The sequence below is a fragment of the Bombina bombina genome, chromosome 9 (assembly GCF_027579735.1).
Source record: "Bombina bombina isolate aBomBom1 chromosome 9, aBomBom1.pri, whole genome shotgun sequence".
Lineage (NCBI taxonomy): Eukaryota > Metazoa > Chordata > Amphibia > Anura > Bombinatoridae > Bombina > Bombina bombina.
Window position 1 is genome coordinate 137672536 of NC_069507.1, and position 14707 is coordinate 137687242.

The following is a 14707-nucleotide window of genomic DNA, read 5'->3' on the forward strand; positions in this document are numbered from 1 at the left end:
TTTAACTACTCCAGAGTTTCTTTCTATGTACAAACCATTTCCTGTTTGCAAATCCTTTTTTAGTAAAGATTTATAGATTTTGCAAAATGAATTTCAAATGTGGGAAAGGAGAGCACAACACTAAGGGCTAGATTTATGAAAGCCCTACGGCTGCAAGTTCTCTCAAGAACTTGCTCGCCGTCATTTATCAAGCAGCGGTCACCAGACTGCCGCTTCCCTAACCTCTTCGCCACCTCTAATGTGGCGAAATTCAATCTCCTCGGTCTAGTCAGACCGAGGAGATTGACAGCTCCTGCCCACGCGTGATTGGCTGTGCGTGGGCAGGGGACGGGATTGCACGCGAGCGCAAAATTGCGCTTGTGTGCAATGGCGAATACCTGCGGGTAATTTCGCCCCGCCACAGGCAAGCTGAGGCGTACAGGGGCGCGTATACGCGCCCCTGTACGCCTCTGCTTTAATAAATCTAGCCCTAAGCCTTGCACATAGCATGTTTCAGTTTATTTGTAAAAGCTTGTGTTTGTGTTAAGAAACAAAAATATGAGTCAGGTTGCACAGAACTACACTTTTAATTCAAACAGCTGCATCTCTTTTATTAAAGTAATAGTTTAGTCAAAATTAATCTTAAATGATTCAGATAGAGCATGCAATTTTAAGCAACTTTCTAATTTACCCCTATTATCAAATTTTTGTTTGTGCTCTTGTTATCTTTGTTTGAAAAAGCAAGAATGTAAGCATAGGAGCCGGCCCATTTTTGGTTCAGCACCTGGGTAGCACTTTCTGATTGGCGTCTAAATGTAGCCACTAATCAGCAAGCGCTACCCAGGTGCTAAACCTAAAATGGGCCGGCTCCTACTGCTTACATTCAAACAAAGATAGCAAGAGAACAAAGAAAAATTGATTATAGGAGTAAATTAGAAAGTTGCTTAAAATTGCATGCTCTATCTGACTCATGAAAGTTTTTATTATTGACTAAACTATTCCTTTAATCCCTTAACGACCAACGACGTATAGGGTACGTCCTGCAAAAAAATGCTTTTAATGACCGAGGACGTACCCCGTACGTCGTTGGTCTTTGAAAGCGGTGGACATCGATGGCCGTAATCTTTTGTGGGTGGGAGCCGATGTGGGAGGCAGGTGGATGGCCATCGGTGTTGACAGATCAGTCTTGAGAGGCGGGATCATGGGCGGAGTTATCGGGAGCACGCACGGACGTGTTCACGGGAGGGGCGGACACGTGCATGGGGTGGGAGCGGGTGGGAACCGCTACACTATGGAACAATTTTGTGATATTAAGTGGGAGAGAGGGGGGAGGAAATTGGTATATAAAAGATCTAAGGTATCTGGGAGGGGGGGGGGTCAGGGAGGTTGGGGGCTAAGGGGGGATCCTACACAGCAGAATAATAAAAAAATAAAAAAAAACTTTAATTTTAGTACTGGCAGACTTTCTGCCACTACTTTAGATGGCGGGACAATTGTGGTGTGCGGGAGGGAAGAGAGCTGTTTGGGAGGGATCAGGGGGTGTGATGTGTCAGGTGGGAGGCTGATCTCTACACTAAAGCTAAACTTAACCCTGCAAGCTCCCTACAGGCTCCCTAATTAACCCCTTCACGGCTAGACATAATACACGTGTGATGCGCAGCAGCATTTAGCGGCCTTCTAATTACCAAAAAGCAACGCCAAAGCCATATATGTCTGCTATTTATGAACAAAGGGGATCCCAGAGAAGTATTTACAACCATGTATGCCATAATTGTACAAGTTGTTTGTAAATAATTTCAGTGAGAAACCTAAAGTATGAAAAAAATTGTGAAAAAGTGAACAATTTTTTTTATTTGATCGCATTTGGCGGTTCAATGGTGGCATGAAATATACCAAAATGGGCCTAGATAAATACTTTGGGATATCTTCTAAAAAAAAAATATATACATGTCAAGGAATATACAGGGATTCCTGATAGATATCAGTGTTCTAATGTAACTATCGCTAATTTTGAAAAAAAGTGGTTTGGAAATAAGCGCTACTTGTATTTATTGCCCTATAACTTGCAAAAAAAAGCAAAGAACATGGAAACATTGGGTATTTCTAAACTCAAGACAAAATTTAGAAACTATTTAGCATGGGTGTTTTTTGGTGGTTGTAGATGTGTAACAGATTTTGGGGGGTCATATATTTTTTTTTATTATAGTAAATTATAAGATATGATGAAAATAATGGTATCTTTAGAAAGTCCATTTAATGGCGAGAAAAACTGTATATGTGTGGGTACAGTGAATGAGTAAGAGGAAAATTACAGCTAAACACAAACACAGCAGAAATGTAAAAATAGCCTTGGTCCCAAACGGACAGAAAATGGAAACGTGCTGTGGTCCTTAAGGGGTTAAATAACCAATATAAAATATGTTAACCTTGTTAAGTGAAACCGTTCCAGCTGGCTTGCAATCAAAGTGCACCTTCCTCTGAACACCAGTAAAACCAAAAGCAGTAAGGAAGCACTCTACAGTGCTACCTAAATAGGGAACACATTCCATTAATTCAACTGGAAGAGAAAATAGCAGATTATCTTTCAAATGTGCAGTGGGATATTCACTTCTGGCCAGCAGGAGGAGGCAAAGAGCACCCCAGCAAAGCTGTTAAGTGTCCCTTCCCTTACCCATAACCCCTAGTCATTCTCTTTGCCTTTGTCAATGGAGAACGTGAAGTTGGTGTCTGAAGATTGTATTCCTTTTTTGGGAACTTTTCCCTGCAAGCAAGGATTTGGGTTTAGCTGTGTCCACATCAATCTCTTGAGTATGCATGTAAGTGCCACTTGGCTTTTAAGCAGTTAGAAAGTGGTGACGTGGTCCTTACTTTGTTTTCTAACATATTTGCTGCCCTTGGTATAGGAAGCCAGAGTTGGTTACTCTGTTCTTTCTTTTTCTACAGGTCTCTGATAGGAGTATGTGTCCTTTCACACCTTGTGAGCTGTCTTCCTGCCAGACAGCTACATATGCATGTAAGTGCCACTTGTCTTCTAGGTACTTCTGCATTAATTTCATGGGACATTTATAATCCTTTATTGAGGATTCTTTGGGGCAGTTTGGAGGCACTATTTGTATGTGTAATAGACTAAAGGGTTAACGGCCTTCCTTATAGGTTTAGGATGGCTTTTGACCTTATGGCTATATGATTTTTATTTTCAATAAGATCTTATGTGGGGAATGTTTTAAATGGTTACTTCCGTTTTTACTTCAGAGTATGAAACACGCGCTTTTTACTTATTGCACAGTTTCTTTTGATGCCGCTCACGTGACCTCCCGATCTTCTGATTCTGAGCGGAGCGGTGTCATTCCTGTAAGCTTTTCTTCATTGCGGCTGTGAGATATTGTCTGGCCGACAGGAGAGTCCTTAGTTCGTTCAGCCTCTGAAGGTTATGGTAGGGCACCTCATCTTCTGAGGTGTATTTTTAAGCAGTTAGAAAGTGGTGAGGTGGTCCTTACTTTGTTTTCTAACATATTTGCTGCCCTTGGTATAGGAAGCCAGAGTTGGTTACTCTGTTCTTTCTTTTTCTACAGGTCTCTGATAGGAGTATGTGTCCTTTCACACCTTGTGAGCTGTCTTCCTGCCAGACAGCTACATATGCATGTAAGTGCCACTTGTCTTCTAGGTACTTCTGCATTAATTTAATGGGACATTTATAATCCTTTATTGAGGATTCTTTGGGGCAGTTTGGAGGCACTATTTGTATGTGTAATAGACTAAAGGGTTAACAGCCTTCCTTATAGGTTTAGGATGGCTTTTGACCTTATGGCTATATGATTTTTATTTTCAATAAGATCTTATGTGGGGAATGTTTTAAATGGTTACTTCCGTTTTTACTTCAGAGTATGAAACATGCGCTTTTTACTTATTGCGCAGTTTCTTTTGATGCCGCTCACGTGACCTCCCGATCTTCTGATTCTGAGCGGAGCGGTGTCATTCCTGTAAGCTTTTCTTCATTGCGGCTGTGAGATATTGTCTGGCCGACAGGAGAGTCCTTAGTTCGTTCAGCCTCTGAAGGTTATGGTAGGGCACCTCAGCTTCTGAGGTGTATTTTTTTATTTATTTGCCTAGTGTTTTGAAGAAAAAACTTTTTTTCTTAAATAGGCATTCCTTACTTTTTGTGTTCTTTATCAGCTATTGATAATGAACAGAAGTTTGTTCCGTTTGATAAATGCTTATTATGTTTGGAGGCTCAATTTGTCTTGCCTATGCAATTTTGTTCCTCATGTTTAGAAAAAACCTTAAAATGTAAAGCTATGTTACTTGTTTCTGAGCCTGTTGTCTCTCAGGATGATGCTGTTCAGGCAATGCCACAGCTTTCTCCTCAAACGTCCCAAGCCTCAATGGCTTCACATGCAGTGCCCTGCAGTTCCTCTTAGCCTCCTGGAGGAGTGTATTTGCTGCACAGATATATTCTGCGGTATCTGCGGCTTTATCTGCTTTTCCCATGATAGGGAAGCGCAAGAGGAAATCTAAACATTTTTCTGATAAGGTGTCTGCCCTATCTGCTGATGCGAAGGCTGACCTCCCTCATAAGTCTGATGAGGAGGATACCTTGGTAGCTTCTGAGGGTGAAATCTCAGACTCTGACAGTACAAATCCTTTGACTGATTCTGAAGAAGTAAACTTCAGATTTAAGCTTGAACACCTTTGGTTACTTCTAAAGGAGATACTGGCTACTTTGGACAACTCAGATTCTTCTGTTGTCGTCAACCCTAAGAAATCTAGTAAGCGTAAAAAAAACTATGATATTCCTTCCCCTGTGGAAGTGTTCCTGTTCCAGATCATGTGTCGAAGATCATTACACAGGAATGGGATAAACCAGGGATTTCTTTTTCCCTGTCTTTAAAAATATGTTTGCTGTTGCTGACTCCATTCAAGATTCATGGTGCACCGTGCCTAAAGTAGAAGGGGCTATTTCTACTCTGGCCAAGAGAACCATGATTCCTATAGAGGATAGCTTTTCTTTTAAGGATCCTATGGACAAGAAGCTGGAGGCTTATTTAAAGAAAATGTATGTTCATCAGGGTCTACAATGGCAACATGCAGTTTGTATTGCCACAGTAACAAGTGCAGCATCTTATTGGTGTGATGCTTTGTCCGAATTAATTTTAGAGGAGACTCCGTTAGAGGAGATCCAAGATAGGATTAAGGCTTTCAAACTAGCCAATTCCTTAATCTCTGATGCTAACATGCAAGTCATTAGACTAGGAGTCCAGATTTCTGGCTTCACTGTCCTAGCCTGCAGGGCTCTGTGGCTAAAATCTTGGTCAGCTGATGTTACCTCCAAGTCCAAGCTCCTGTCGCTACCTTATAAGGTTAAGATCCTGTTTGGTCCTGGTCTGGCGGTGATAATGTCTGAAATTATGGGAGGAAAGAGGTCCTTTCTACCATAAGACAAGAAGAATAGACCTAAGGGACGTCAAAATTCTGATTTTTGTTCCTTTCGTAACTTCAAGGGTCAAAAGGCTTCCTCTCCCTCCTCCAAGCCAGAGGAGTCCAAAACCTCTTGGAGATCCAATCAGACTTGGAATAAGGGAAAGCAATCAAAGAAGCCTTCATCTGAGGCTAAGTCAGCATAAAGGGTCTGCCCCAGTCCGGGATCGGATCAAGTGGGGGGCAGACTTTCCTTGTTTTGACAAATCATGAATACGTGATGTCCCAGACCCTTGGGCTGTGGACATAGTGTCTCAGGGTTACAAAATAGAATTCAAGACTCGTCCTCCCAGGGGCAGATTCCTCCTCTAAAAGGTTATCTGCGGATCAGGTAAAAAGAGAGGCATTCTTAAGCTGCGTTCAACTTTGTCTCAACAAATTTCTCAGGGTACTGTCCTTTAAAATGGAAACCATTAGTTTCATTCTGCCTTTGGTCCAAGAGGGTCAGTTCATGATGAGTATAGACTTGAAGGGCGCATATCTTTATGTTCCCATCCACAGGGATCATCCCCAGTTCCTGAGATTCGCTTTTCTAGATAAGCACTTTCAATTTGTTGCTCTTCTGTTTGGCCTTGCCACAGATCCCAGAATTTTTTCAAAGGTTCTGGAGGCTCTCTTGGCTATTGTCGGGTCTCAGGGAATTGTGGTGGCAGCATACCTGAATGACATATTGGTTCAGGAGCCATCTTTTCAACTAGCAAACTCTCAAACAGAGATCTTGTTGACTTTTCCAAGTTCCCACGGATGGAAACTGCATCTGGAGAAGAGTTCCCTTGTTCCAGCTACAAGGGTGTGTTTCCTGGGGACCATCATAGATTCCCTATCCATGAAGATTTTTCTGACGGAGGTCAGAAAATCCAAACTTCTCTCCTCTTGCCTCTCTCTGCAGTCTACTGTTCGGCCATCAGTGCCTCAATGTAATTGGTCTGATGGTTGCTTCCATGGACATCATTCCCTTTGCTCGATTCCATTTGAGAGCTCTGCAATTATGCATGCTCAGACAATGGAACAGAGATAATTCGGGTCTGTCTCAGAGGATAGATCTGGACCAGTTGACAAGAGACTCTCTCGTGATGGATTCCTCAGGATCATTTGTCTCAGGGCATATGCTTCCGGAGACCCTCCTGGGTGATTGTGAACACGGACGCCAGCCTGCTAGGCTGGGAAGCAGCCTGGGACTTGTTAAAGGCTCAGGGCCTATGGACTCGGTCTTCTCTCCCCATAAACATCTTGGAGTTGAGAGCGATCTTCAATGCCCTGATGGCTTGGCCTCGGTTGTCCTTAGCCCGGTTTATCAGAATCCTGTTGGACAACATCACCTCAGTGGCTTACATCAAATACCAGGAAGGAACTCAGAGTTTCTTGGCCATGAAGGAGGTGGCTCGGATTATTCAGTGGGCAGAAGCTCTCAATTGTCTTCTATCTGCCATCAACATTCCAGGAGTGGACAACTGGGAGGTGGATTTTCTATGCAGACAGACCTTTCATCCCGGGATGTGGGCTCTCCATCTTGAGGTGTTCTCCAGGTTAACCCTCAAGTGGGGGGTGCCGGAGTTGGATCTGATGGCGTCTCGTCAGAACGACAAGCTTCGAAGGTACGGTTCAAGGTCAAGAGATCCTCAGGCCGCCCTGATAGATGCTCTGGCGGTTCCTTGGGATTTCAGTCTAGCATACCTGTTTCCTCCATTTGCGCTCCTTCCACAAGTCATTGCTCATATCAAACAGGAGAAAGCATCTGTAATTCTAATAGCTCCTGCATGGCCTTGCAGGATCTGGTTTGCAGACCTAGTGAAGATGTCATCTCTTCCTCCTTGGAGGTTACCTCTGAGGAAGGACCTTCTAACTCAGGGTCCTTTTCTCCATCCAAATCTCGTTTCTCTGAAGCTGATTGCATGGAGATTGAACACTTAGTTCTGGCTAAGAGTGGGTTTTCTGAGTCAGAAAAGTTGATACCATGCTTCAGGCTCGCAAGCCTGTTACTCATAAAATTTACCATAAGTTATGGTGCGAATACCTATATTAGAGTGAATCGAAGGGCTTGTCTTGGAGTTAGGGTCAGGATTCCTAAAATTTTGACTTTTCTCCAGGAAGGTCTGGAGAAAGGGTTATCAGTCAGTTCTCTGAAAGGTCAGATTTCTGCATTATCTATTCTTTTACATAAGCGTCAGGTGGATGTGCCAGATGTTCAATCCTTTTTTCAGGCCCTGGTCAGAATCAGGCCTGTGTTTAAACCTGTTGCTCCTCCTTGGAGCATTAACCTGGTTCTTAAAATATTGCAGCAGGCTCCATTTGAGCCAATATATTCTGTAGATATTACGTTGTTATCTTGGAAAGCTTTGTTTCTTATCGCTATTTCTTCTGCTTGCCGAGTTTCTGAACTCTCGGCTCTGCAGTGTGATTCGCCTTACTTTATTTTTCATGCGGATAAGGCAGTCCTTCGTACTAAATTGGTGTTTCTCCCTAAGGTGGTTTCGGATAGAAATATTAATCAAGAAATTGTTGTTCCTTCTCTCTGTCCTAATCCTTCTTCTCATAAGGAACGTCTGTTGCATAACTTGGATGTTGTGCATGCTCTAAAATTCTACCTACAGGCTACTAAGGATTTTTGCCAGTCTTCTGCCCTGTTTGTTTGTTTCTCAGGAAAGTGTACGGGTCAGAAGGCCTCTTCTACTTCTCTTTCCCTCTGGTTGAGAAGTATGATTTGTTTTGCTTATGAGACTGCTGGACAGCAGCCTCCTGAGAGAATTACGGCTCATTCCACTAGGGCTGTCTCCTCCTCTTGGGCTTTCAAAAATGAAGCTTCTGGTGGCAACATGGTCCTCTCTGCATACTTTTTCCAAATTTTACAAATGTGATACTTATTCCTCGGCTGAGGCCTCTTTTGGGAGAAATGTTCTTCTAGCGGTGGTGCCTTCTGTTTAGGTCTGCCTGTCTTGTTCTCCCTCCCTTTTCATTCCAGGTCCTCAAGCTTGGGTATTGGTTCCCACTAGTAATTGCAATGATGTCGTGGACTCTCCATGTCTTAGGAAAGAAAATACAATTTATGCTTACCTGATAAATTTCTTTCTTTCCGGACATGGAGAGTCCACAACCCCACCCTTAAGATTAGACAGTATTTTTTACTAAACCTCAGGCAACTCTACACCTTTGTGTTATCTTCTTTTCCCATTTCCCTTCGGCTGAATGACTGGGGGTTATGGGTAAGGGAAGTGATACTTAAAGGGACACTGAACCCAAATTTTTTCTTTCATGATTCAGATAGAGCATGCAATTTTAAGCCACTTTCTAATTTATTCCTATTATCAATTTTTCTTCGTGCTCTTGCTATCTTTATTTTAAAAAGAAGACATCTAAGCTTTTTTTTTATTCAGAACTCTGGACAGCACTTTTTTATTGGTGGATGAGTTTATCCACCAATCAGCAAGAACAACCCAGGTTGATCACCAAAAATGGGCCGGCATCTAAACTTACTTTCTTGCATTTCAAATAAAGATACCAAGAGAATGAAGAAAATTTGATAATAGGAATAAATTAGAAAGTTGCTTAAAATGTCATGCTCTATCTGAATCACGAAAGAAAAAATTGGGGTACAGTGTCCCTTTAACAGCTTTGCTAGGGTGATCTTTGCCTCCTCCTGCTGGCCAGGAGTGAATATCCCACTAGTAATTGGAATGACGTTGTGGACTCTCCATGTCCAGAAAGAAAGAAATTTATCAGGTAAGCATAAATTTTATTTTCATGATTCAGATAGGGCATATAATTTTAAACAACTTTCCAATTTACTTTTATCATTATGTTTGCTTTGTTCTCTTGGTATTCTTTGCTAAAAGGTAAACATAGGTAGGCTCATATGCTAATTTCTAAGCCCTTGAAGGCCGCCTCTTATTCCAGTGCATTTTGACAGTTTTGTCAAAGTTAGGCACTGCTATTTCATGTGTGCTATATAGATAAACATTGTGCTCAGTTATTTATGAGTCAGTAATGATTGGCTAAAATGCATGTCCGTGAAAAGAACTGCAGAGGCTTAGATACAAGGTAATCACAGAGGTAAAAATTTTATTAATATAACAGTGTTAGTTATGCAAAACTGGGGAATGGGTTATAAAGGGATTAACTATGTTTTTAAAAAAAATAACTATTTTCACGTAGATTTTCCCTTTAAAAATGTTTTACCTTGCTGTTAAATCCTATATGGTAAGTTGACAAAAAAAAACTTTGTGCCATGTTTTGAAATTTTCGAACTGAACGATAGTATTATAGCATGTTAAAGGGACATGAAACCCAGTTTGTTTCTTTCATGATTAAAGGGACATTAAACACTAAATACATGCTAGATAGAATGATGCATTCAAAGAAAAGATTAGTCCATGACTAACATGTAGATGTATTTTTTAAAGTTTCATTAGTTGTTTAAAAAGTGACAAAATAAGTGCAAAGTTTTAGTGTCTATAAAACATTGGGAGCTGCCATGTTGTAACTTGTGTTACCTTCTCTGCTGTGGCCAATTAGAGGCAGTTATAAATAGGTCACTAGAGTGTGCAGCCAATGGTTGTGCTGGATTTAACAGTGTTCTGCACTTCCATTTCTAACAGGAACTGAAAAGCTCACAATTTCAGAATGGAATTACAGGCAAAGAGGAAAAAATAAATAATGAAAGTATATTGCAGAGTTGTTTTATTATATACAAGTTATCATTTTATATTACCATCCCAAAGTGTTTAATGTCCCTTTAAAGGGACAATAAACACTAAATAAATGCTTGATAGAATGATGCATTTAATGAAAAAATTAGTCTGAAAATAACATAAAGATGTTTTTTTTTAGTTTTATTAGCTGTTTAAATATTGACAAAATAATTGTAAAGTGTTAGTGTCTATAAAACAATGGGAGCTGCCATGTTGTAACTTAGGTTACCTTCTCTGCTGTGACCAATTAGGGACAGTTATAAATAGGTTACTAGGGTTACAACAGTGGTTGGAGCTAGGTGAACACACATTGATTGACAAGAGGTAAATATGTGCAGCCACCAATCAGAAGCTAGCTTCCAGTAGTGCATTGCTGCTCCTGAGCCTACCTAGGTATGCTTTTAAAAAAAATTATACCAAGAAAGCAAAGCAAATTAGGTAATAAACTTAAATTGGAAATGTTGTATGAATTGTGAGACAAAATCAGACTAATTTGTAAAAAAAATCATACAACAGTGAAACCCCTAGTTTAAAGGGATACTAAACCCAAAAAAGGAATAGTTTAGTCCACATTAAACTTTCATGATTCAGACAGAGCATGCAATTTTAAGCAACTTTCTAATTCACTCCTGTTATCATTTTTCTTTGTTCTCTTGCTATCTTTATTTTTATTTTTTTTAAAGCAGGAATGTAAAGCTTAGGAGCCGGCTCATTTTTGGTTCAGCACCTGGGTAGCAATAACACCAGTAAGCAAGTGCTATCCAGGGTGCTGAACCTAAAATGGGCTGGCTCCTAATCGTTCTCTTTCTATCTTTATTTGAAAAGCAGGAATGTAAAGAAGAATTTTTTTTTAAAAGGAGTAAATTAGAAAGTTGCTTAAAATTGTATGATCTATCTGAATCCTTAAGGGACCAGTCAACACATTAGATTTGCATAATCAACAAATGCAAGATAACAAGACAATGCAATAGCATTTAGTCTGAACTTCAAATGAGTAGTAGAATTTTGTATAACAAATTTTAAAGTTATGTATATTTCCACTCCCCTTGTACCATGTGATAGCAATCAGCCAATCACAAATGCATATACGTATAGTCTGTGAATTCTTGCACATGCTAAGTAGGATCTGGTGACTCAAAAAGTGTAAATATAAAAGAATTTGCACATTTTTTTTAATGGAAGTAAATTGGAAAGTTGTTTAAAATTACATGCTGTATCTGAATCATGAAAATTTAATTTTAACCTGAGTGTCCCTTTAAAGAAAAAAAAATGGGGTTAGTATCCCTTTAACTGCTTCAAAGTAAATGTAGTTTTCCTATCACATAGTTATGCAAAAACATGTAATATCTAATTGATACTATTTCAATTAATGAGTTTTAGGCAGAACTATTTAGACTGGAAAATGTTTCTCTATGTGAATTATTATTAAAATAATCTATGTACACATCATTCTGTATACTATTTTCTCATAATCAGTATGTTTAATGCAAATGGGAATACATATTTTTAAAAAAATGAAATGTTCTATGTTTATATATCACTAATGGTTACACAGTTTGCACAATCTATGGGTTCTTAATAAGAAAATTGCCAAAGGGGTCAATCTGATGCTAACCCAATCCAGTTTATGCAACCAGATAAATGAATTCTGATTCTATGAAATGCAAAACTAATGGTTGTTAAATTTCTTTTTTAGGCAATATGGAGGATGAAGATGAGCAGTGGACGGATGAATTTGTAAGCATTGAATTATTAGGTGCTAAATAAAAAGTAGTAGCTTATACAGATGCAGTCAAAAATATTTATCCCATAAAAGGGTAATTTAAAGGGACATAAAATCCCAATTTTTTCTTTCATGATCCAGATAGAGAATACAATTTTAAACAGCGCTCCAATTTACTTCTTTTATCTAATTTGCTTCATTCTTTAGATTCCCTTTGTTGAAGAAATGGCAATGCACGTGGGTGAGCCAATCACACAAAGCATCTATGTGCAGATACCAATTAGCAGCTACTGAGTCTATTTATATATGCTTTTCAACAAAGGATATCAAGAGAATATAAGTAAATTGGAAAGTTGTGTAAACTTGCATGTTCTTACTAAACCATGAAACAAATGGGTTTAGTAGAGTTACTTAATTAATACATAATAAAGAGACAATGCAAAAGCACTTGGCTTGAATTTTAAATGAGTAGTTGATTTTTTTTCTGACAAATGTCAGTTAGTTACAATTTCTTTCCCTCTGCATCATGTGGCAGCCTTCAGCCAATCACAAAATGCATATACGTATAGTCTGTGAATTCTTTCACATGCTCAGTAGAAGCTGGTGGCTCAGAAAGTGTGCATATAAAAAGATTGTGCATAATTAAGATAAAAGAAGTTAATTGGAAAGTTGTTTGAAATGATGTGCTCTATATGAATCATGAAAGTTTAATTTTGACTTGGCTGTCCCTTTTAAATTGAAAATTTGTTTTCCTCAGGACAGTGATTATGAACACCCAGAAGGAAACTCTGATTCAGAGACCTATGTAGTCCCTTCAGAAGATATGACAGATTGCAACTATGAACCACCTCCATCTGCCCCAGAAAAACTTCCTTCACCATTCATTTTTTCTGCAGCGGATAGTGATTATGCAGGTAGTTTTTTCAGCACCATATTTAAAACCATAATCATGCTAAATAATGAATTTTTAGGTTAGATTTATATTAAAACTCTAACATGTACACTCACTACTGCCAGCCTGCATATATATCTTAAATAATAGCATATAAAGTTTGCATTAAAGGGACATGAAACCCACAATTTTTCTTTCATGATTCAGATAGATTAAATTGTTAAGAACTTTCAAATTCACTTTTATTATCAAATTTGCTTTATTCTCTTGGTACTCATTGTTGATGAAGCAGCAATGCTCTAATGGGAACTAGATAATTACATAATGTTAGCCAATGACAAGAGGCATATATGTGCGGCCACCAATCAGCCGCTTGCTCTCAGTAGTGCATTGCTGCTTCTGACCCTACTCAAGTATGTTTTACAAAAAGAATGAAGCAAATTAGAGAATAGAAGTAAATTGGAAAGCTGTATAAATTTCATATTCTATCTGAATCATAAATGTTTTGACTTCACTAACCCTTTGGGTCAATTTATCAAGCTACGGCAGACAGGGGCGTACATATGCGCCCTGTCCACCGCAGCTCATCTCTGGCGGACTGAATTCCACTGGTGGAATTCATCATTGCACAAGAACGCAATTTTGCACTCTTGTGCAACGCCACCCCTACACACGCACAGCCAATCACGCGCGGGCAGGAGCTTTCAATCTCCTCGGTCGGACGAGATTGAAATTCGCCACCTAAGAGGTGGAGAAGAGTTAGGGAAGCAGCGGTCTGATGACCGCTGCTTCATAAATATGGACTTGGGAGAACATGCAGTCGTAGGGGTGCGAAGGTAGGCAAAGCCTTTGAAAAAATCGACCCCTTTAAGTCTCTGAGTGGCTGTAATGTACAGTGAAATACACAGACCACAAAATGTGGATGACTATAGGATTGTATTTTATCACACATCCAGTCAGATATACAGTATATATCCCTCTAAGAGAAGATACCCATATGCTGTTCTCTACATTGTCTACTGAGTCCTGTACACTTCTAAATATAATGCACATACTGTACATGCTGAAAATAGAAACAAATTACTCAAATTAAAAAAAAATGAAAACTAAACAAAACTAATGGTACCTTAAATAATAAAGGGCAAACACTTATTATACTGTTCATGGTACGAAACTGTTTATTCTATAAAAGAGCAATATCTGCTAAACAAAATTAGTAACTTCTTAACATATAACATTTCACATCACATAACAAACTAAAAGTATTTGATCACATTTGCTGTTGCAGTAAAATAAATCATAAACAGTGAAAATGATTATTAAAACTGTAATATTATAATCCTCTAAACGAAGTGTGTTTTTTCGGCTCCATAGATAATAAACAAGGAAACAGGCAGCTACCTAATTTGCCAAGTAAACCAATGAACAAACAGAATACGCCACTTCCGAGGTCAAGCCAACCTTTGCCCATGCCTACTCAACCATTACCAAAGCCTGCCCACAGATTTAACCAACCTTTGCCCAAGCCATGCCAACCATCACCAAAGCCTGCATTTAACAAGCCTTTGTCAAAACCACAAGTAGCTCCAAGGCCTCCAGTGAACAAGAAACCCACAGCCGCATTGAAGCAACAGTGTGATGATGAGGTAAGATAGGTTGACCATTACATCATCTGTTTTTCAATCTAAATTTGTTTTATTAAAGATACAAGGCATGAATTATGCATCTTGCTTTACTACTCCATAACAATGCCCACAATAAAAGCAAAACAAATGAGAAATGCTTATAAAGAAAAAAAGGTGTGAAAAATGTGAAAATGAATTATGTTTCATAAATTAAAGTGAAATTAATTAAATAGCATGATACAATAAGTCTATATCTTAAACAACTACATTGTAGAAAACAATGGAGCGTAAAATAAAACTAGGGTGGATAATTATCACCTCTTGCCTT

General features: G+C 39.2%; 1 protein-coding gene across 7 annotated transcripts in view; it reads left to right on the forward strand.

Annotated features, from left to right (window-relative positions):
* BLNK (B cell linker) overlaps nt 1–14707 on the forward strand; it is a 793385-nt gene that overhangs the window by 642890 nt on the left and 135788 nt on the right. For all 7 annotated transcript variants that reach the window (XM_053692400.1, XM_053692401.1, XM_053692403.1 and 4 more), the window contains 3 exons: nt 11836–11876; nt 12620–12776; nt 14129–14400. In XM_053692400.1, the coding sequence (XP_053548375.1) occupies nt 11836–11876; nt 12620–12776; nt 14129–14400 (470 nt within the window). The remainder of the gene's footprint in view (nt 1–11835; nt 11877–12619; nt 12777–14128; nt 14401–14707) is intronic.